Raw genomic sequence first — 23,088 nt, 5'->3', positions numbered from 1 at the left:
ACTGGTAGGCACAGTTATGAGGCCTCATACTTCTCATGTGTGTGGAATCGTGATTGAGGTTCGAAAGGGTGTCCCCCTGAGACTAAACACAGTCATAATGGACACAGCCGGAGGGTATATCAGATTTCAGGGCACCATAATAGGCAAAAATATCATTATGGTGTGCACTGATTGGCTAAACATTGATAACCAGATTTCTTCCACCAGATGTCCATAAGCGCTTATCTGGAGAGGGAGTGACTTCCATGTAGTTACTGATCCACAATTAGATAGGACATGTACAACATGCCGCCCTTAGCCCATGGCAGCCTCACAGCTGTAAACGAATCATGTCTAAATATGGCATTGTTGATAGCAGGTGTGTCATACACCATAGGGGACAATAAGGCACATCTAATACTAACGCACACAGTTCATGGCCCAGGATTGATTACTGACTTGTCTCTAAAGATAATGGAGCCTAGACTACCCACATACAAGACAAAGCGAAAACATTATCTGACCACGCCCCTGTTTTGCTCGATGTATCTGTATCAGGCACACACAAAAATGCATTAGCTTGCCTCCTCATGATATGTAAGATTCAATATTCAAGGCTGAGATCTGCACAGCTATATTAGTCAATTTTGCTCTTGATGAACATTTAGTAAATAGTGGTGCTGTGATTTGAGAGGCATTCAAAGTACTCATTCGGGGAACCTGCATTTGAAAATAATCTGTAATTCTTTGGGCTATTATGGGCAAATTATCAATATGAAAAGGTAACAGAACTTTACATGCTTGAGCAAAAATACTGTGCTTCATGAGAGAGCAGGGAGCTGGTTGTAATACACAAAGCGTGGATCCAGAAAGGAAAGGAAACTATCTCTACAGGGAGGCCAAGGCAAGAATTTATGTTAAAGGGAACAGGCATTGGCGTACGCTTGCAAACCCCTCCTTTGGAAATCAGCAGAAGCGACAACTTTGTCATATATGAGGCCAGTGAAATCCTACAGGAATCTATTGGTTTCTATAAAGAATTCTATCAATCCACAACATCTTCTGCCTCAGTTGACATCAGCTTATTTCTGGACACTATAGAACTTGCTTGGCTCAGGGATTGGCATAACCAATTTCTAGATGTGCCAAACTTCACACGAGATTCCCCTGGACCAATGGTCTACCGGCTCAGTTCCACAAAGAATATGTCTAGGTTCTAGAGTCCCACCACATGGCTATACACAAAGAGTACAAAAGGGCTGGCACCCTCCCACCTTCACTCCGTGGTTGTTACAATACTGAAACCCAATAAACTATCCCAACAGATGCAACTCCGGTCACCCACTATCTATGATCAACGCAAGCAATTAAATACTGGCCAAACTTCTTGTCAGTAGAATTCTCCCGCAGCTCCTAGTTGTGGACATGGAGGACCAATCATGTTTTATCCCTGGACAATCCATCTTCCACTATCCTCGTACTATGTTCGCCTTGATACATCAACTGGACCCTCAGATTAATGCAGCAGCCGCTTTTCTAGAGGCCACCAATGCATTTGAGTCGTTAGAATGGAAATACTTATTCTAGATCTGAGAACAGATTGGATTTAGAGACAATTTTGCATGCTGGATTAAACGTCTATATGATAACCCCACAGCACACATCCAGCAGAATAGCCTGCCATTGGTCCCATTTGATATATTAAGGGGCACTAGACAGGGCTGCCTCTCTCTTCCCTATACTCTTCACAATTTAAATGAAGCCCATAGCGGTTAGACTTAGCATAATTCAGAGAGAGGCCTCAGTTTCACTGCTACCCGCTTAATTGTTTTGCTTTATCCCAATGACATTACCTTCTTTGAAAGAGACCCTCAGACAAATTTTAGCCTGTCTGGTATGAGGGTCTTTCTAGAATATCTATAAACTGGCCCAAGTCAACTATACTTCCACTTATTCCTACTAAGACTGTATGCTCCTTTGACTACAATCGGGGGTGAACAGCATCAATGGTAAATTACCTTGATATTGAAACTATCAAACAGGAAAATTACGACACAGCTACTGTCAGGCTGGAAGATCAAGGGTCAGACTGAACTGAGTTACCCCTGTCGCTTGCTGGTAGACTACTATTGCAACGATGGTTGTTCGGCCAAAATTCCTCTGTCTTTTCACTAATGCCCCACTCTCCTCACTAGACGCTCTTTCAATAGACTTCGATCCAGTATGGTAAAGCTAATATGTGAGGCAAGTAACTGTGTCTAAAATGGGAGACACTAACCATTCCTTTCAAACAGGGAGGTCTCCGCCCCATATTTCAAACTATTTTATTTATCCACTCAGGCTTGTTATGCGCACTTCTGGTCGCAGCCTCACACTGCAACTGAAACTGACACAGCTGACCCAGACACTCTTAATCCAATTATCTGCTCACCAACCAAAGCGGTCATCCCTCTCTCATGCTAACACTGCACTAGCTGCATTTCCTTCAAGATGTCACCTTGATGTTACTAAAAGGAGAGCACCACCTATGCCTCAGGTGGTCATTCACTACAGGAGGGCCCCAACCCCATTCAATCATTTAATCCATAAGTGTAGCTGATTTGTACTTAGTTTTCCAATGAACTGGCTCACTCTATTGGCTGAAAAATGCCTGCTCCGTAACATTGGCATTTGTAATATTCACAGTATGACACGACACAAGTTAAACAGATTGAGTTACCTCTGACTGTGCTCGGTGGCGATCCTTTGCTTTTCCCAGCTGGCAATCTTCTCCTCATTGACCATGTCCGACCAGGCCACGAATGTCTTCTTCTTCAGGGAGGCTTTGAAGATCCGATCGGCTCGCTCTTCCATGATGGATAAGTAGTTCTTGTACTGAGGACAAGGAAGACATCATCAAGTCTTTTGTTACACACAGAAACCAAAAATATATGTGCTCCATTCTTAGCCAGGGGTGCAATCTTACACAGCCTTTCTTCTAACTGGTGTATTACTAAGCAATGGTTTTAGATGTAGACCAAACAATGTTGGTGGTAGTCCAGTTTGTTGTTTTTTAGTTTGTTTTTGGGACAGAAAAACAGAACACCAACCAGCAGTCTTTCCAGAATTATACATTTATTATTATAGTCTTTTGAGGAGCCCCAATAAGGGAAAACCAGGGGTGCTAGTTTTTCCGGTTCCGGGAGGACCGGGCCTGGAAGCTCCCATTGGAGTAGGATCAAGGCTAATTTGCATAAGGCTGGGTCTAAACTTAGGTGGGATGGAGTGCAAAATAAGGATGGGCTGGGATGCAGCCTGTGTAATTACCAGTGGCAGAGATTAACTCTAGCCTTCCATCCATCGCTTTATCGTATACTTCAGCAAGGAGAGCACCAAGCAGCACTATTTAAAGGTTGAAGATGGCAGGAGAAAGTATGGAGCCCTGGGGAGCGCCCCAGGTGATAGCGAACTTTTGTGACCTGGTGGTGCCCAGAAGAACAAATTATGGATCAACACACATTTCTCTTGAGCTATACCCCACTGGCAACCTCTTGGGGAGGGATCTTCGATGCAAATTTAATTGTACTATGTTTTGAACTATTGATGTTGTCGGTTTGAACATTCCTCTGTAAAAAGAGAAAGCTGCTCTGGGTGCAGTGTGCGCAAATAATGATTCATGTGAAACTGGTTTCACAGTGAAACTTTCACCTCAATCAATGTCTGATGTGCGTGATCAACCTGCTTTATTTTATTGAACATGATAATGATGTAGATTGTTTACATTGCACAACCTGTCAAACATAGAGCAAATCTAATGGAAAAAGCTTCCCTTCATGCTGCAAAATCTGTAATGCCCTGACGTGGAAGTGGAAATCTGCCCGGTCATTTCTGCTCCTCTGAAGGAAGGGGTTTTGGTGCCTACTGTCACCGCTTGCAATACTCCAATTTTAAGCCTGGTAACGACACCTATCTTTCTGTGAAATATTTATGCTATAAATGTAGTTTTGCAGCCAAGATTTACTGTCATACCAAACCCTCCTACCATCCTGTCATGTACACCATTACGACTGCATGGTGGTAGACTTGAGTTCTGCTTTATTCTCTATTCCCATACACCCAGACAGCCAATTTCTCTTTTCTTTCTCATGTTCTGGGGGGAAACTCATGTGGTCTAGATTTCCTCAAGGGTATGCAAAGTTATCTTTTATCTTTTAAGAGGCACTCAAGATAGATCTGGACACCCTCAGCTTCCCAGAAGGATGCACGCTGGTTCAATATGTTGACGATCTGTTGGTTGCTTCAAGCTCATTGGATCAATGCAAGTTTGATTCTCTGGATATGCGGACTGAATTTTTCTAAAAAGACACAAAGTGTCTAAGTTGAAACAACAGTTTTGTTTGCCCCATGTTCGCTATTTAGGTCACGACATCTCAGCAGGGGAAAGACACTGTGTGCTAATTTCATCAAAGCTATGCGAAAGCTACCTCGACCGGTCACTGTTTCCCAGGTATGCATTATTGTGAGGATGGCGGAGTACTGTAGGCAGGGGAGTTTGAAGTATGCTAACACTGTCCAACTGTTGCAAAGTTTTGTTAAAAAAGAGACCACAGAACCTTTGCATTGGTCAAGTAGGCAGAGCGAGTATCTTTAAAAAACAGGACTGTCTTTTACACCCACATTAGGATTGCCCGAGTATGCCAAACCTTTTATGTTGAACTGCCAAGAGAGGGAGGGCTCTGCTTTGGGTGTGTTATTGCAAGATAAAGGCAACGACAAGAAACTGGTTGGCTATTATTACTGTGCCTTCAATGCACTAACAGACGGAATGCTGCTGTGCCCGATTGCATTGGCAGCTGCTGCCCGTCTGGTTAAAGCATCTGAAAACAATGGGGCCTATTCACAAGCAGAACATTATGCAGTATTACATTAGTGCTACTAAATGTACTAAAAAAAATCCCTGTTCACACACCTATATATGGAGGTCTCGGTCTCCATTTCTCCTATCTTTTCTGTGTGGAGACCTCAGCCCGAGTGCGGAGTCTCCATAAACTTGCGAATATGTTTTTGTAGTTCATGTAGGAGGGACGGGGAGTGGCTGGAAAATGGGGAATATTGATAACTACATGGGAGGAGTTCAGGAAGGAACAAGGACGGGCTAAAGGAGGGGCAGGGAGGGGTTTAGAGACAGATATGCACCCACATACACAGAGTAGCCCAATTGCTATTAACAATCTTCACTTTTAACGTTACGACAGTCAGAAAGAACCCAAAACAGCAGTAAATGTACTCCAGCCCAGACCTGGGCAACCACTGCCCAACCACCCTCTAATAGAAAACAATGGAGGAAGGTACTTAAAATAGAACCGCATATGAAATAATCTTAAAATAAATTAATTTATTTCTTCTTTTTAAAAATATATATTTAATTAAATAGTAAAACAAATGATCTATAAATAAAAATTATTATTTTATTTTAAACTAGATTAATAACTTTTTCATTTGCAAATAAATGTAATAAAAAAAATAATCACATTAATTGAAATTATTCTATGCATTACATTTAGTAGCTTAATTGACAATAAATAAATATAAAAAACATATTTTCGGTGGCTAATTTAAAAAAAAAAAATCTGATAATAAAATAATGAAATTTAAAAATAAATATATATTACATTAATTTAGATGAACAAACTACTAAAAAGGTTACTTTCGGTCTCAAGTCTGACGTCACTCCATGTATGCCAGGTTTCTGAGCCCCTCAGGCCCACCCTAAAGGATCTTGCTGAATTCCAAGTGTGTTCCCCAGGTGGGAAAAAGAATATATGGCTAAACTATGCAAGTAAAAGAGACTCCAATGGAGCGTAGTGAGAAAAGCATGGAAGATTACTCGCTCCCAAATCTAGCCCGCTATACTGCAGTGTTGCCTAAGGTAGCCAAGATAAAACTAGTTACTTACCTGTACACTATGGTTCTCCAGTATTATCTTTCATAGATTCACATGCTTGTATCTTCCCCGTCGTCATGGTGGGAGTCTCACGGTAACAGAATGACCACAGCAGTATAAGAAAAAGCTGCATAGCAAAAATCCCATAGGGAATCATCTTATTTGCTAACCAAACCTCATCATTATTTGGTCCAAGACTCAGCCAATCAGCTGCCAGCCCTGACATCACACTCCCCAGCAGAGCCTTCCTGCCTCAGATTTCCAGCCCCGAGTGCGAGACTAAAATACATCTAGAGACAATGAGGTTCTGCCTGAGAAATGGGGAGGTGGGCGGGCCGCATGTGAATCTATGAAAGATAATACTGGAGAACCATAGTGTACAGGTAAGTAACTAGTTTTTTCTCCAGTATTCAATTTTTCATAGATTCACATGCTTGTATCAGAATAGCAAGCAGTACTTATCCCAAATTGCACTTCCAGGCTAGAACCCCCAATAAACAGTGGGCTCTGCTGCTTTGTATAGAATGTTAACATACATTACAGTTTTTAAAATATTTGTCTAAATATACATATAAATATATTTCTATATATACACATCCCAATATTCTATGATAAATACCTTAATGAAACAGATGCCGTAGAACCGCCTGTCCCACTACTGCATCCTTTTTCCATGCCGTATCCAGACAATAGTGTCTAGTGAAGGTGTGCGCATTTTTCCATGTCGCCGCTCTACAAATATCTGGCAATGACACCCCTGCGAATAGAGCCGTAGAAGTTGCCATCTTCCTTATGGAGTGCGCACGTACCTTGCCTTGTAAAGGTTTTCCAGCTTTAACATGACACACGGAGATTGCTGAAGATATCCACCTTGAAATACTAGATCTGGAGAGTGCCAAACCTTTCCTGGGGCCAGAAAAGGCTACAAAGAGTTGATTTGTCTTTCTGAACGGTTTTGTCTTATCGATGTAAAATTTCAGACATTGTTTAATGTCCAAAGAGTGTAGAGCTCTTTCTGCAGATGTTGAAGGGTCTTTAAAAAATGTAGGCAAAACCACCGGTTCATTCAGATGAAAGCTGGAGGGGACCTTAGGAATAAACTTGGGGTTCGTTTTCAGAATAACTCTGTCCTGCCCGAATTGAAGGAATGGTTCTGCAATTGAGAAAGCTTGGATCTCGCTGACCCTTCTTAACGATGCGAGCGCTAATAGCAACGCTGTCTTCCATGAGATAAATTGCAAATCTGCCCTATGTATTGGCTCAAATGGGGGTTTCATTAGCTGTGCAAGAACCATATTAAGATGCCAAGGAACCACTGGTCTTTGAACTGGAGGGAACATTCTGAAAAGCCCTTTGAGAAATTCTTTAATAACTCTTTGGGACCAAAGAGATGGTCGGTCAGGAACTCTTGTGTACCTTGAAATAGCGGCCAAGTGTACTTTTATAGACATATGAGAGAGTCCAGATTTGGCCAACGTTAACAGATATGGAAGAATTTGATCAGAAGAGACTTGAAACGGATGTAGATCCTTAGATGCACACCAATGACAAAATCTTTTCCATTTAGCCAAATGTTTTGTTTGTAGAGATTGCTCGAGATCGTGACAGAATCTCTCTGCACTCTTGAGGGATCTTTAACAGTTGGAACTCATGTTCGTGAGGTTCCATGCTGACAAGTTCAGCTATCTCAAATTTGGATGCAGTATCTGGCCGCCGTTCATAGTTATTAGATCCTGCACTAACGAAAACTGTATCCTGGGTGTGTCTGAGAAGTTCTGAGAACCACGCTTGTCTCGGCCATGCTGGGGCAATCAGAATCAGATGGCACGGCTCTGATTTCATCTTTCTCAAGACCTTCGATATTAGAGGAAAGGGGGGAAATGCATACGCAAACATCCCTGTCCAGCACATCTGCAGCGCATTGCCCCACGACCCTTTCTGTGCAAACCTGCTTGCAAAGTTTTTGCATTTTGAATTGTGGCGATCCGCGAACAGGTCTAACTTTGGAGTGCCCCATCTCTTGAATACTTTGGAAAGTTGCTTTTGGTTCAGTTCCCACTCGTGAGAAATCTTGGATGATCTGCTCAGAATATCTGCTCTTGTGTTGTCCACCCCTGCAACGTGTTGGACTTGAAGCGATATGTTGTGATTCAGAAGCCACTTCCAAATTTCTTGTGCTTGCTTCGACAATATTTTTGATTTTGTACCCCCTTGTTTTAGAAGGTAAAACATGGATGTTGAGCTGTCTGTCTTCACAAGTACTGTTGAACCGCGAATCCTGGGAAGAAATGCTTTTAGGCCCAAGAAAACAGCCCTTAGTTCCAGCAAGTTGATGTGGAGCTGCGTTTCGCACTTTGACCAGTGACCCTGAATTTTGAGCTCCTGCAGATGCGCTCCCCAACCTTGAAGTGAAGCATCTGTCATCATTACAAAACTGTAGCTCGGTGGTTCGAAAGTCAGTCCTTTCGCTAAATGATCTCTGATCTTCCACCATGACAGGGCCTTTAGGATCTGAGGAGTGATAACTATTCGATCTTCGAAGGATCCCTGCGACTGAATCCATTGCTTGTCTAGCAGTTCTTGAATAGGTCTCATGTGGAGTCTGCAATTGGGAAGCAGGGGGATACAAGAGGACATCATCCCCAACAACGATTTGTAGGTTCTTACTGAAACAGACTTTTTTATTTGCAAACGCGTCGTCAGCTTTATGATCTTTTGAATACGTTCCTCTGAAGGATAAGCCTTCGCCTCCTTCGTGCAAATTAGAGCTCCCAGAAATTAAAAGGACTGCGATGGCCTGAGATGTGATTTTTCTAGGTTGACTCTGAGACCTAGGCGATTGAAAAGGTTCATGCAAACTTGAAGAGAATGTCGGGCTTCCCTGAACGAACCACCTTTTATGAGCCAATCGTCTAGATAAGGGAAAATTTGGTGACCTTGAAGTCTTAGATGTGCTGCTACTGGCGCCATACACTTCGTAAAGATTCTCGGCGCCGACTTTAGGCCGAAAGGCAATACTTTGAATTGATAATGGCGCCCCGCCACGATGAAGCGCAGAAATTTTCTGTGATTTATATGGATTGGGACGTGAAAATAAGCATCTAAGAGGTCCAGTGATGCCAAATAATCTCCTTTGCCAATCAGAAGGAGTCTTCCTGCAGCGATAGCATTCGAAATGATTTCTTTTGGATGAATTTGTTGAGACCCCTCAGGTCCATTACCTGCCTCCATTTTGATGTGTCTTTTTTCTTTATGAGAAAGAAATGTGAATAAAAGCCTTTCCCTCGTTGAAGTTGCGGAACGTCTCCTATTGCTTCCTTTTGCAGTAGAGCTAAAACTTCTCCCTTGAGGGCTGAAAGATGATAAGTGTTTGTTGAACGAAATTGCTGATTATTTGAGTATTGGCGATATCCCTGCTGATTGTATGGCTGATATCTATTTGATTGAAAAGAAGATCTTTGCATGAATTGTCCTCTGGATCCTCTCCTCCGAAAGGATGGAACCTGCCCTGTTGAAGAGATCCTAACGCACGCGCTGTATCCGTGTCAGTTTTAATACTTTGGAGGGCATCATCCACATGCTTTCCAAATAGGTTCTCTCCGTCAAATGGCATGTCCACTATTTTAGCTTTCACTTCTGGTCTAAAAGAAGTGGCTTTAAGCCATACTTGTCTTCGCAGGGCCACTGCACCTGCCATTTGTCTGAACGCCACTGAGGACAAATCCATAGCGATGTCTATGGATTCCGAGGCCGCCCGAGCCCCATCTTGCAAAATAGGAGCCGCTTCTTCTTTTTTATCCTCTGGCAGATGAGCTAGTAAAGGTGCTATATCAGACCACATCTGCCTATTGAATCTGCTGATGAGGGCTAACGCATTCGAGGCCTTTATGGAAGACGCTGCCATCACAGCAAAACGCTTCCCTGCACCATCCATTCGCCTCCCCTCTTTATCCGGGGGAACTGCTGATGTAGACACCGGATTTTTGGAGTGCCTTTGGGCGGCCTGCATCACCACCGATTCCAGTCGCGGATGTCCAATTAAACAGGCCGGAGAAGATTCTGGGGCTCTATATTTCTTCTTTATCCGGTGGAACTGAAGCAGCCACTGAAGCAGGGTTCCTCATTATTTTTAATCCTTCCTCCCAAATGTGAGCGATTATTGGTATGGACCTAATAGATTTCCTTGAATTCTCCTTGAAGTCATAGAGGAAACATTTGGCTTCTTGAACTGGAAGTGGAAGCTCAAATCTTTTTGACGCTTTTTCCATGATATCATGGAAACCTCCTATATCTTGTGGCGGAGAATGCGCCGGTGACGGAGATGGAGACGGAGTAGTTGGAAGAATATATTGGTCCCATTCATCCCCAACCTGAGTATCTTGAATAAGTTCTCCTTCTTCCGGTTGATCCGCGTCACTTTCCTCCAAATCGTCTCTAATTGTCACAATAGGAGGAGATTGAATTTTCTGAGATGTAGTCTTGGGAGAGGAATGAGGTGGTTGAACTTGTGCAGGCTTATCTGAAGTTTTTGACGCTTGAGTGTTAGCTTCAGGAAAACGCCAATAGTAATCATTTATCATAAGCCGCAAGTCAGTTACTAAGGAAATCGGCATTGAGATAGTGTCCTCTCTAAGATCAGGCTGAGGTTCTTCCTCTTCTTCGTAGTCATGTGAATGCTGAAATGACTCATACCTCCTTGAATCCTGTGCAGGACGATCTTGGAAGCAGAAGACTTCCTCTTTTTTGATGTTCTAGGTTCCTCTTGAGAGTCAGATTCTGAAGTGACCTTCTTTTGAAGCCACAACAGAAGTCGTGCCTCCCTGTCACGCAGGGTTTTCGCAGAAAAGGTTCTGCAATGCTTACAGTCTTTAGGCACATGTTTTGGGTGCAGACAATATAAGCAGTCCTTTTGTGGGTCCTCAGAAAACAATCTAGGTTTTCCACAGGATCTGCAGGGCCTGAAGAGCCTCTCTTTAGAGCTTTCAGCCATAGTAAGCAAACATATGAAGCACAGTACCTCAATCCAGTAAAGAGAATGAACTTCCAGATGAACAAGAGGTCAAAAGTTCACACAGGAACAAAACTGAGCAAGGCTCAGGGAGACTGCTCCTCACACGAAGGCGGTTGGAAATCTGAGGCAGGAAGGCTCTGCTGGGGAGTGTGATGTCAGGGCTGGCAGCTGATTGGCTGAGTCTTGGACCAAATAATGATGAGGTTTGGTTACCAAATAAGATGATTCCCTATGGGATTTTTGCAATGCAGCTTTTTCTTATACTGCTGTGGTCATTCTGTTACCGTGAGACTCCCACCATGACGACGGGGAAAATACAAGCATGTGAATCTATGAAAGATTGAATACTGGAGAAGGTATGATTACTTCCAGAAGTACCCACTGGTTCACTCCCTATTTCCATTCCGTTCCTCAACAGAATTATCACACCTGTGCCACAAGCTTAGCTTTCAATGTCGGTAGCGGTATCAAGGCCACGACACTGCCCATCCAACTTCACGGGGCCCCTCTGTCAACATGCACATAGATTTAATTCAAGCGCATCACTGTTATTCTTATGTTTAAGTTCTAGCATATAGTTCTAGGGATGGATTGAAGTTAAGCCGTGTGCCAGAGCTGACCCGATTAATGTAGCTAAGAAACTGCTCTGAGATTCATGCCTATGTTTGGCATTCCCCTCTGGAGCGGAAGTGACTCAGAAATTTACTTTGTGTCCTGTGTCGTTCAGGAACTGTGTATAGTGTTAGGGATTGATCCACACTTTCATAGTGCCTATCATCCCGAGCCCTTTCTAAGAGCTGAACCGTATAATGGGACTTTGAAAACAAAATGTCTAAGATCTGTGCAAAAACTGGACTCACGTGATCCAATGCCCGACCTTTGGCACGCTGGTCAGTCGCGCAACCCCTATCCATAAGAATATTGACGTACATATCAGATTATCCCAGATCTGGACATGCTAACTCCTGCGATTCCTCCAGTGGCTACTGCTTTACTTGATTTGTACTTAAACGATCATGTGGCTTTTGAGTACTGTAAACTACAGGTTTTATCCTCAGGCCAAAGTCGTCTTAACCATCAGCCTGAAAGAAGGCTGCCACAATCTACAACCTGGGGGGGGGGGGTGGGTCGTCTGAAGATACCAACAGAAAATCACTTCTCCAGCCCTATTGGCCAGGCCTCTACCAGATTCTGCGCAGCACGAACAGTGCCGCAGACTGCCTGCTAGAGCCGCACATCGATCCAAAGACACTGGACCTCTAACCAGATGTGCAACCTGAGATACTAGGCAGCGTCAACCTCACTCAAGTCTCTTCTACTCATCATGCACCAGCGATGATTCCCAGACCAATATACACCGCAGTGAGGTTCACTTCCAAATGCAGATACACAATACAGGAGTGCACTTCTGTCTACGTCTCAGTCCTACTGCCCCAGGTATCTCTACCTGCCTAGCTCACATTCATTTATTGGAACAGCAATGGTTCCTTGTGCTCTGTGTTTAGATATGCAGGGTACTGGTGTGGTGATAAATGTCCCACAAGCCTTGGTCTGTGCATCTATATAGATCTATGGATGATACAAAATACAGACAATTCAAACAGGAAAAGTGTTTAGTGCTTAGGTGCTCACACAGTCAAACAGAAATACAGTCAAAAAAGTGGGTAAATGGAGATAACAACATTAGACCAATTGGAGACATAACAATATTGGTAATGGAGTAATCATTGTATCACAACGGTCAAATATAATCAGAAATTAATTGATGGGTTTAATTGTCAATTGTGTCGAAGGCGTTTCCACACAAGATGGTTCATTATTACAACGACAAACTTATATAAAGTAAGCAGAAATTATTCAAGAAGGGCCAGTTTTGTCCCTAATTATTTAGAATTTTTTTATAAAATAGTAAATTACTTCTTCAGTTCTGTTTCTGAAAAGAAGTGCGAGTGTGAGACAAAGACTTGACGACATCAGGCATGGCGGTTGCAAGTACTTCCTGGTGAAATGTGACCAGTCTCTGCTGTGGGAGATCACTGCAACCTCTGGAGTTAATCCCACAGTAATCCTAAAACACTAACACCCAAACCCATTAATACTTCATTCTACAGCATGGACAGTCTCTTAAATGACTGAAAGGCGACACATAGATGTGATATGAACTAGCAAAATAAAAGGATCAATAATACACCACCTGTCAGGGGTTACAGAAACAAATAATTTGTAATGAGGGAGAGACCAGATAAAAGTAGTGCCAGAGAGCTTTATATTCAGAAAACCTGAAATTTATATTCATCAATATGATTAGCAAAGTAACATTTTACATCATGTTTAAAACCATGCAGCCTCAAGAGACAATAGCGCTCCCCGACACTGCATCCCCACCAAGCCATGATTTACCTGCACCCAGTTCCTGAAGCTCCTCTGCAGTATCAAGGGACAGTGGAGCTCCCTGGTCCAGAACTCCCTTTACCCAGTGGTAAACAGTTCTTGGAACTCTCCAGCAGTAACAAGAGACAAAAGAGCTCCCCGACACTGCATTCCCACCAAGCCATGATTTACCTGCACCCAGTTCTTGCAGCTCCTCTGCAGTATCAAGGGACAGTGGAACTCCCTGGTCCAGTACTCCCTTTACCTAGTGGTAAACAGTTCTTGGAACTCTCCAGCAGTAGCAAGAGACATTTGAGCTCCCCGACACTGCATCCCCACCAAGCCATGATTTACCTGCACCCAGTTCCTGAAGCTCCTCTGCAGGATCAAGGGACAGTGGAGCTCCTTGGTCCAGTACTCCCTTTACCTAGTGGTAAACAGTTCCTGGAACTCTCCAGTAGTAACAAGAGACAATTGAGCTCCCCGACACTGCATCCCCCCCAAGCCATGATTTACCTGCACCCAGTTCCTGAAGCTCCTCTGCAGTATCAAGAGACAGTGGAGCTCCCTGGTCCAGAACTCCCTTTACCTAGTGGTAAACAGTTCTTGGAACTCTCCAGCAGTAACAAGAGACAATTGAGCTCCCCGACACTGCATTCCCAGCAACCCATGATTTACCTGCACCTAGTTCTTGCAGCTCCTCTGCAGTATCAAGGGACAGTGGAACTCCCTGGTCCAGAACTCCCTTTTCCTAGTGGTAAACAGTTCCTGGAACTCTCCAGCAGTAACAAGAGACAATTGAGCTCCCCGACACTGCATCCCCACCAAGCCATGATTTACCTGCACCCAGTTCCTGAAGCTCCTCTGCAGTATCAAGGGACAGTGGAGCTCCCTGGTCCAGAACTCCCTTTACCTAGTGGCAAACAGTTCTTGGAACTCTCCAGCAGTAACAAGAGACAATTGAGCTCCCCGACACTGCATTCCCAGCAACCCATGATTTACCTGCACCTAGTTCTTGCAGCTCCTCTGCAGTATCAAGGGACAGTGGAGCTCCCTGGTCCAGAACTCCCTTTTCCTAGTGGTAACCAGTTCCTGGAACTCTCCAGCAGTAACAAGAGACAATTGAGCTCCCCGACACTGCATTCCCACCAAGCCATGATTTACCTGCACCCAGTTCTTGCAGCTCCTCTGCAGTATCAAGGGACAGTGGAGCTCCCTGGTCCAGTACTCCCTTTACCTAGTGGTAAACAGTTCCTGGAACTCTCCAGCAGTATCAAGAGACAATAGAGCTCCCCAACACTGCATTCCCACCAAGCCATGATTTACCTGCACCCAGTTCTTGCAGCTCCTCTGCAGTATCAAGGGACAGTGGAGCTCCCTGGTCCAGTACTCCCTTTACCTAGTGGTAAACAGTTCCTGGAACTCTCCAGCAGTAACAAGAGACAATTGAGCTCCCCGACAGTGCATCCCCACCAAGCCATGATTTACCTGCACCCAGTTCCTGAAGCTCCTCTGCAGTATCAAGGGACAGTGGAGCTCCCTGGTCCAGTACTCCCTTTACCTAGTGGTAAACAGTTCCTGGAACTCTCCAGCAGTAACAAGAGACAATTGAGCTCCCCGACACTGCATCCCAACCAAGCCATGATTTACCTGCACCCATCTCTTGAAGCTCCTCCGCAGTATCAGGCGACAATGAAGGTCCTCGGCTTTGATATGCTTCTCACATTGGATCCGCCGCACACACTGTGCCCAGGCCTGCAAGCACTTCCTTTGGAAGACCCTATGATGATGCTCCTCAGCTCGCTGAGCAAGACAAAACAAGGCAAAAAAGACACCTTTGATGAATGATCCCACTGCATTCACTGCGTATAATGTCCTGTATCTCTGCAGGCTCTTTTTTTGTTTATACACACAGGTCTATCCTAGAGGCTTGAGGTTCCACCCTATCTTCTAAGGTCACTCAATCTTTCATTCAACCAGGCAGTGGGGCCCTGTAGTCTTTCCTGAAGACCCTAGGAGTACACCGTCTCCACTACATCGCCTGTGATTCCGTCATCTCGGGTGAGGCCCCCCCCCCCCAAGCTTCCCTTTTTTTTTTTAAGCTATTTTTGCTAAATAATTAATTAATTATCCCTTATCCCTAACTTAAATAACTTACCTAGGCGAAGTGGTCGATCACTGTAATGGAGATACTGTAGTGGGGATGAAAGTCTTAGAACAATATTTTCATAGTGCAATGGAAGCCAACATACGATTTTCGGTCCGATTCACAAAGATTTCATTTTGAGCAAATTAGGAGATGCGAAGATCATCTAAGATTCCCACCACTCTAGATGTTCCAGACGAACGTATGACTGTATTCTGCATGCGTTTATCGCACATGCTTTCCGAGCGCCGTTATTAGAACGAACACGTCTTTAGCACGCATTCGTTCAGCACGCAAGTTGTTATAACGACTTTCCTTATGGGGGCGCTGGATTTTGGAATAATTTCATTTACAATTCCAACTCCAGTCTGTGCAACAGTAGGGAAGGTGTTGGACTTTAAATCCAAAACAACTCCACCAATGCGCCCCCCTTAAGCAAATCGTTGTAACGACTTACGTGCTGAACAAATGTGTGCTAAAGACGCATTTGTTCTATTGCCGGCTCTGTGAAGGCACAGAGTGATTCCGGCTTCAAGGTCGTTCCCTGTGCCAGACATCTCAAAAGCCATTGGGACAAATCAGTAGATGTTGGAGTCCATTCAGATATAGTAGAGCAAATCTGGAGGCGCAAGCACCTCTGCAAAATACACTACAGCAGATCTGGAGATACTAGAGCTTCTTCATGAAAAACCATTGCAAATATGGAGACACTGAGACCTCTTCAAGATAGATTTAATGAGCTGCCATTGTTTGTGAATATGGTGAAAGACAGCAGGCATGAATTGAATATGCTTGAGACATCTTATAATTAGCTTCATAACAATGCTCTGTGAATCATGCCCTAGAGAAAGTGAAAGAGAGGAAAAAGAACAAAGAGGTTGGAGAAGCGAGGAATAGGAGATTGAGAAAGATGGAAAAATGGTGAGGACCATAAGAGGGAAGAACGGGCTACGAAGAAAAAGAGTGAGACAAAGTATAGAGAGAGGGAGATTTGCAGCATATGAATATGGTATAACATGTGCAGTTTCAGCAGATCCTTTACCATCATATGCTGCTTCGATAGCTCCACCAGCCTTATCCAAGGCTCCAGTCCTCGTCTCTTGAGCAGGAATTGCTCATGATGCGCTTTGGCCTTTGAGAGGAGCAGATGATCCTTCTCCAACCTCTTCTGCTTCTCCAACTCTTTCTAGGATACAAACACACCAACAATGCAGTCAGCAGTGGCTTTCCTTAAACAGGTGAAGAATCAATATTATGGGAGAGGAGATATATATATATATATATATACACACACTATATATATGCTTCTCATTCCTTCCTCTGTCCTTCTTACCAGCACAGGAGAAGTCCATTTTACGCAGCTGTTTGTGCAGTAAATAACAGAGCATCCATAACACCCCCAAAATCCCCATTTCAATGCTACAGGAGTTCTCCAGACACAAATTTACAGGCACAGATATTCGAGGAGTAACTATATTGTATCCTTTAGGAGAGAAGGAGAATGGGCAGGTGTCTCACACGCCTCACCAAAAGGAGCGTTAGGAGCCAGACATTCCTGTCTCAGTAACTCATCTGTAGGAGGATTCATGTACATAGATACAGATCCCCACCCTGGCCCATAGAAACAGTAGATACACACGGTTGTTGTCATTTTACTATAAAAGGTTACCTATTATGTACTATTTCTACATAAATCTTATATCAGAAAGATTGTAATCATCAAAGTAATCTCTGCATCAATTTTAAAAAACAAGGTGAATATCAGAAATATCTCAAAAGTCAAATATTTTATGATTTGAAACTCGAAGGAGGTCCACATAAAATACAAAAAAGATTTTAAAAAGGAAATTATAAAATCGAAGAAGAAGCCATGAAGTAGAAGATAAAAAAGTCCCACGGACAGAAAAAGTGCAATCGTGCAATTGAGCATTGCCATCCAATACTAGGAAAGTGCAGGAAACTAAACAAGCTTAATTAATGCAGCAAATAAGTGGTGTGAAATGTTATGCAGTGCAACACTAATACACTACTTCTGTTTGTGCAATGCATTCAGCTTTACACAGCAATACTAATACGGTAATTCCATTTATATTGTGCAAACTATTTAAGGCCTAAAATGCCCTATTCCACAAATGCAAAGCAAATTACAGTTTATATAGAATTACAACGAACAAACATATCTAAAAATATTTTAAAATTCTTTAAAAATTGTTACGTTTTTGAACAAACTATTTCTGATGGCGGTCTAAAGAGACATTTCCAAGCTTCCACTACGGAAGTTATGTTGTACTTTAAGAACAGTGGTCTTAGCAATTGACGTCGCAATTAATGTAGGAGAGGACAAACGAATATCACATGATTTAAATCTTGAACATAATTCCCACAAAGATCACAAAGCCTCTCCTCACTGGGCAATCCTTCCCAGGATCCAGTGATATTTTGTAACGGAAACAAATTGAAAATGAATAACAAAATAGTTTTATGCACACAATGGGAAAGGTTCCACAGAACAGAACGGTTATTGTTTTTTACAAATGCTACTCTTCACTACTATTTCATTCCAGGCATACTGAGCACGCAGTACAACGCCCCCTTTCCGACTCACTTCATAGATTGATTTTTTAATCATATTTTTCAAGATAAGCTTTGGGAGGGGTGCCACTTCACTCTGAGCAATTACCTTGGAATTAGACTGTCCCAAGCCCGACATTATCCAGGAAAATATTTTACCCAAGGGGCTACCTCTGCAACATTGGAAGTTTTATGGGTTTTTTTAAGCATTCAATGCACCTGCTACCCAACTCCAGGGGACTAACTCATCTTCCTTCCCAGATTCCCTGACCCACTGGTCCTCATATTGCACAATGTTTATCACTCTCCTCCCTGTATCTCTACTAATTAAGATTGTGATATCCTTCAAATTTGCAACCCCCCTACTACTGCATGAATTTTGAGTGGACTCCTGGGTGCCCAATACAAGGCAATCAGGTTTGGGGTCTATGGTCAAATCAAACAGAAAAACATCAATACCATTTTTTCCCGGAAATGGTCCAAATTGCCAGGATTAGCATTGCAACAATCCTAGAACTAAATGTGATCCTATAACTTGGAAGTGAAGAAACGGGATCAAATTACACCGAGTCAATATCTTTACTTGAAACCAGGCACAGGGCCTCAATTTTCAGTTAGAGCTGCAAGATAAAACTTCTATTCAATGGGCCCAATTCACTATCGAATTGGGTGTTAAAGAGATGGCCAAAACCAGGTCCTTCAATAGGATTATGATGATGACTTGGCCCAGCCTCCTGGATTAGGCGGCTGTAATGATGGAAGAAATGGAGGAGCCTCCCATTAAGAATCCTCACGAATTTGGTAGCAGTACATAAAGAAAAAGATTCCCAACGAGGAGGAGCTGGGGGAGATCTTTTAGGGACCCACTCAGCCTCTTGGGCGACTCCACAACCTTCTTTATTGGTTCTCCCCACTCCGACATTCCCATCCCCAGCATCCTCCTTCGCTATACCCACTTTCATGGAACCCCAGTTATTATGGACAGTTACCCCCATATGGAGGGGCCCCTTCTCCAGCCGATGGTAATCTAGGATTGGTACTTCTAGTAAATTAGGAAAGGAGGGCATACTAGTTACTTCTGGGGACTCGAGCTCCTGACCTAATGAAGGACAGCGTTCTTTCACCCTTCTACTTCTTGAAGCAGAAAATTGGTAGCGGACTCCTCTGTGACATTAGAGACCCTGAGTTTTTGTAGACTTACATTCCATAATGCGCAGAGCTCTTTTCTTTTTCCCCTTCTGTCATTTTGCCCAATTTCGACCTGAGAGGGTCCCCTTCACTAGAGAATCACCATCTTGAGGAGCCCTTGTTAAATTAACACTTGAGTAGACTACAACCCCAGGGGTAAGGGGAGATCCTTTTTTAAATATCGGAAAAATAGGAAGAGGATTCAAAATTATAGTTACATTTAAACTTTGGGCTACATTTTTTTTAAACAAACTTTATTAACATTTTTCATTAGAAGGAGCAATGAGTTACAAACTGCATTAATCACATTAAGTACATATAGGGCTACACTTTGGGCTACATAACATCATTCTTCAGGTAAATGGTTTGGAAAGGAAGAACAGGGCATGTTGTTAATCTCTTTAGTGGCCTCAGAATTACAGTTGGATTGCCCAAAAGGAGTGGCTCCAAATCCACCATGATCCATCACCTGAATTTCTGCCACCCCATTTTTTGCCACTTTGGTAATTTGGGAGGCCTGAAATTTCATTTCAATGCCCCTTTCTTCCTTTCTTGGACATACCCCAGGGGAGGTGAGGTGCAGCACCCCCATTAAAATAGGAGACAACACATCCAGAATATGATCAGAATTAGCGGCTGATCTATCCAACAAGGCCAAAATTGAGCAAAGGGTCTTCTCCACACATAATAGGATAGCGGAGTGGGCCCTTCCCTCACATGCCACCTCCCCTTCCAGATTAAATGACTGCACAAATACCCGGGCCCCTATGGACACAGATGAATCACAATTCAAGGAGGTCATTGCACCCATTAAAGAAACCCTCAAAGATAACTTACTACTATACAAAGCCGGAAATGATGGTCGGATCTGTAAACAATCCATAGGCAGGCTCAAGACCACATCCAAGGCAATAGATAATTTTAAGTTAACTTCCCTAAATCGATTCTTCTATATGAGAGCAGCGATGTCTGTCAGGGAATAGTCCTCCAATAGACCAGGGTCACCCTTACAAGAATCAACAGAGTCCACCATGATTTACTCGAAAAGGCTTCTTAGATGGCAACATTTCAGACACAAAGGCAACATCTTGGCCACCAGATGGGATCACAGGTTTCTTGTGACTGGACTCTGAATCCAACTTAATGCCAACAGTGTTCATCTTAGGAACAGCCTCAATGCCCATTTCTTCCACTACTTCCACTGGACAGCACGATTTGCAAAGTTAAAGGAACAGCCTGAACAGAACTGTGGACAAATCGGCTGGCCTGACACAAAGTGGGTGCTCTGGGACAAAGCCATAACTAAACTTACATTGTCTTCTTTATTTGCACCTGAAGACCTCTCCAGTTCCTTATTTCCTGCACCGCTTCCCCTCTTTGGAAACAGGGACGTACGGAGGGGTCAGACATCAGGAGAAACAAATGGGACGGAGGGTTCTTTCCCCAAATTTTAGTTTTAGTTTTTAAAAGTTTGGGAAAACTAATATAGCTAGCAGTTGGGCCAGAAGTAGAGATTAAATGGCCAGGGAGCAAATACCTAGGTGCCATCTTATAAAAGAAGGAAAGAAATATCCGACCACAAATGCCTTGGGTGCCCCAGATGCCTGCTCTTCCACTCATTTCCTTTCCTCTGCAACAACACAAACGGACGTCGACTCCTTTCTAGTTGTCTAGTTGATCTGAAAATGCCCAGTGCGCCAAATGAGCCCAATATGTCTTAAAAAGGCCTTAAAATTCGACCTAATTATGGGAGTTTAACATTCTTGTACAATATGCGCTAAGGTGCTGCAACCCCCAGGGCCAACAACAGGCAACAAAAAAAATAAAATAAAATAACGGCAATTTCAAATGCCCAATGGCAGGTAATCAGTAGGCATTTTAGGGGCAAGAAATAAGTGATGAGTGCGAGCAGGGGGCAGAGCCCTCCTGAGGCACAAGTCGCACTAGCCTAATGCCGGCTGTCTCCACGCCACCGGGGGGCCTGCGGCCAAGGCCTCCCTGCACACTATCACTATCAGCTTTCCAGATGGCAGAGTTTAGTATTACCCCTAAAAAATATATTTGTCAGGGTTGGAGACGGGATGTTCCCATGTTGATGGTTAAACCCATATTGTGGTGGAGATCTAAGGTGATCTGTGTGTGAGCTAGACACTGCTGCTTGTTTGCACTCTGAAGCAGCCCGTCATGGTGGTCCAGGAAGAAGTGGACGCCGCTCCTCTGGAGATGAGTTGCAATCACTGGCAGGCATTTGGTGAAAACTCTTGGGGCGGTGGTTACGCAGAAGGGCAGAACTTAGAATCGAAAGTGTGATCCACTAACCATGAATCTGAGGAAGCAGCGATGTGCAGAGGGATTGGGATGTGGAAATCACCCTGCCGTAATCGTGGTAAAGCATCCTGAAGCGTGACCATGTGGAAATGCTCCGGCAAGATGCACTTGTTGAGCAGTCGGAATACTAGTATGGGCCTGAGGGACCCACCTTTCTTGGGGATTAGAAAGTACAGACGGTACACCCCAGTTCTCAGTTGGTTGGGGGACGCGAGCCAGAAGGCCCCTTAGTGCTGGAGCAATAGACAACGTTCTTCGTGTAAGTAAATTGAGTTCTGCCCGACTTGCGGATGGAGCATGAAGCTAGGGGCAACTTAAATATAAATATTGATTAACGATTGAATTTGATAAATCCATATCGTATCAAATTGTATGAATTATATATTGTCATGTTTGTATGATGATTTGTAATAAACATGGCCTTTTAACCCACAGCTCTGGTCGTCAAACATTGATTTGTGGGTTTGGATGGGGGCAGGGCCGGGAGCCATCCTGGGGGGTACGAGTCCTACACCCCTTTGCCGCAATGTTGGGGCGGCACTGGCTCTATGGCTCCCTCTTCTTGGAGGAGTCTCTGGTGTTGAGGTGAAAGGAAGTGTTTCTGGGAAGAATCTTTGCTCCTGGCAGTAATCTGATCTGCAATGGACAGGACCCATTGGTTTGAAGAGACGTTTCGCCATTGGGGAAGGAACCCCTGCAGACATTCCCCAACAGGTGTTATGTGACCTCTACTCCTGCCCTTGGCATTATTTCCCCTATAGGCACCCCTGGAACAGCCCCGGGATGCTTGTGATTGGTGCTGTTGCCTCTGGTAGGAACGGGAGGCTTCTGGGATGCAGTCTTCAGGCCGCCACCTAATTGTGATCAGCGAAACGTTGCACAAGGCGATGGAGGTTGGAGAACCCCCCATCCATACTGGTGGGCAGTATATTTCAAGAGGGTTAGGTCTGGAAAAGCACAAACTCAGGATTTAAAGAGTACTCCAGTGGTTAGGGGTCGGCTTTACTGATTAAAATGTATATCTGCCCAAACATACTCATTTTAGCAATATTAGAATAATGAAAGACTGGGGAAGTTCTAACTATATCACAAAAAAAGAAAGCGAAGTTCTAACTATACCATTCAGGTTTGCATGCAGCTCTTTGATGACAGTTCATTGGTCACTGTCCTATGTTAGGATTGTAACTTCTGAACTGCAGGTAACACAAGGGTCTCTGTGACAAAGGCAGTAACCCACTGAGCTTCCACATAAACTACAGTTCATCTGCATTTAAAAACTACTAACAGACAAATAATTGCTCTCCAGCGGATCATTAATCACCAGCGTTATTGGGGCATTTTTTATTGTCTTATTATTGTCCTGCATCGGCCATGATAATTATAAAAACTGTTTAAATGAAGCACACACGAAGTATGTGTGCTGCTGAGCCTGTGCATACTTTAAAAAGAAAAAGAAATAGTAACACATTCTCTTACCTACTCCATTAGTCAAACTTTGTCACAGCCTGATGTGATAGGGGTCAGGAAAGGTATATGGAATAAACAAACTTCTTTACTCCTGCGCTGCATAGA

The 23,088-nt window shown here is 43.6% G+C and overlaps 1 protein-coding gene across 2 annotated transcripts in view; it reads right to left on the bottom strand.

Moving 5' to 3' along the window:
• Positions 1 to 23,088, bottom strand: part of CCDC191 (coiled-coil domain containing 191) — a 156,790-nt gene that overhangs the window by 4,284 nt on the left and 129,418 nt on the right. For both annotated transcript variants that reach the window (XM_085621068.1, XM_085621067.1), the window contains 3 exons: positions 16,472 to 16,615; positions 14,934 to 15,086; positions 2,699 to 2,853 (listed from right to left, as the gene is read on the bottom strand). In XM_085621068.1, coding sequence (XP_085477194.1) covers positions 2,699 to 2,853; positions 14,934 to 15,086; positions 16,472 to 16,615 — 452 coding nt within the window. The remainder of the gene's footprint in view (positions 1 to 2,698; positions 2,854 to 14,933; positions 15,087 to 16,471; positions 16,616 to 23,088) is intronic.

Source organism: Triturus cristatus, chromosome 8 (genome assembly GCF_964204655.1).
Source record: "Triturus cristatus chromosome 8, aTriCri1.1, whole genome shotgun sequence".
NCBI lineage: Eukaryota > Metazoa > Chordata > Amphibia > Caudata > Salamandridae > Triturus > Triturus cristatus.
The sequence above is the reverse complement of the archived record's forward strand: the minus strand, read 5'-3'. Positions and strand labels throughout refer to the sequence as shown.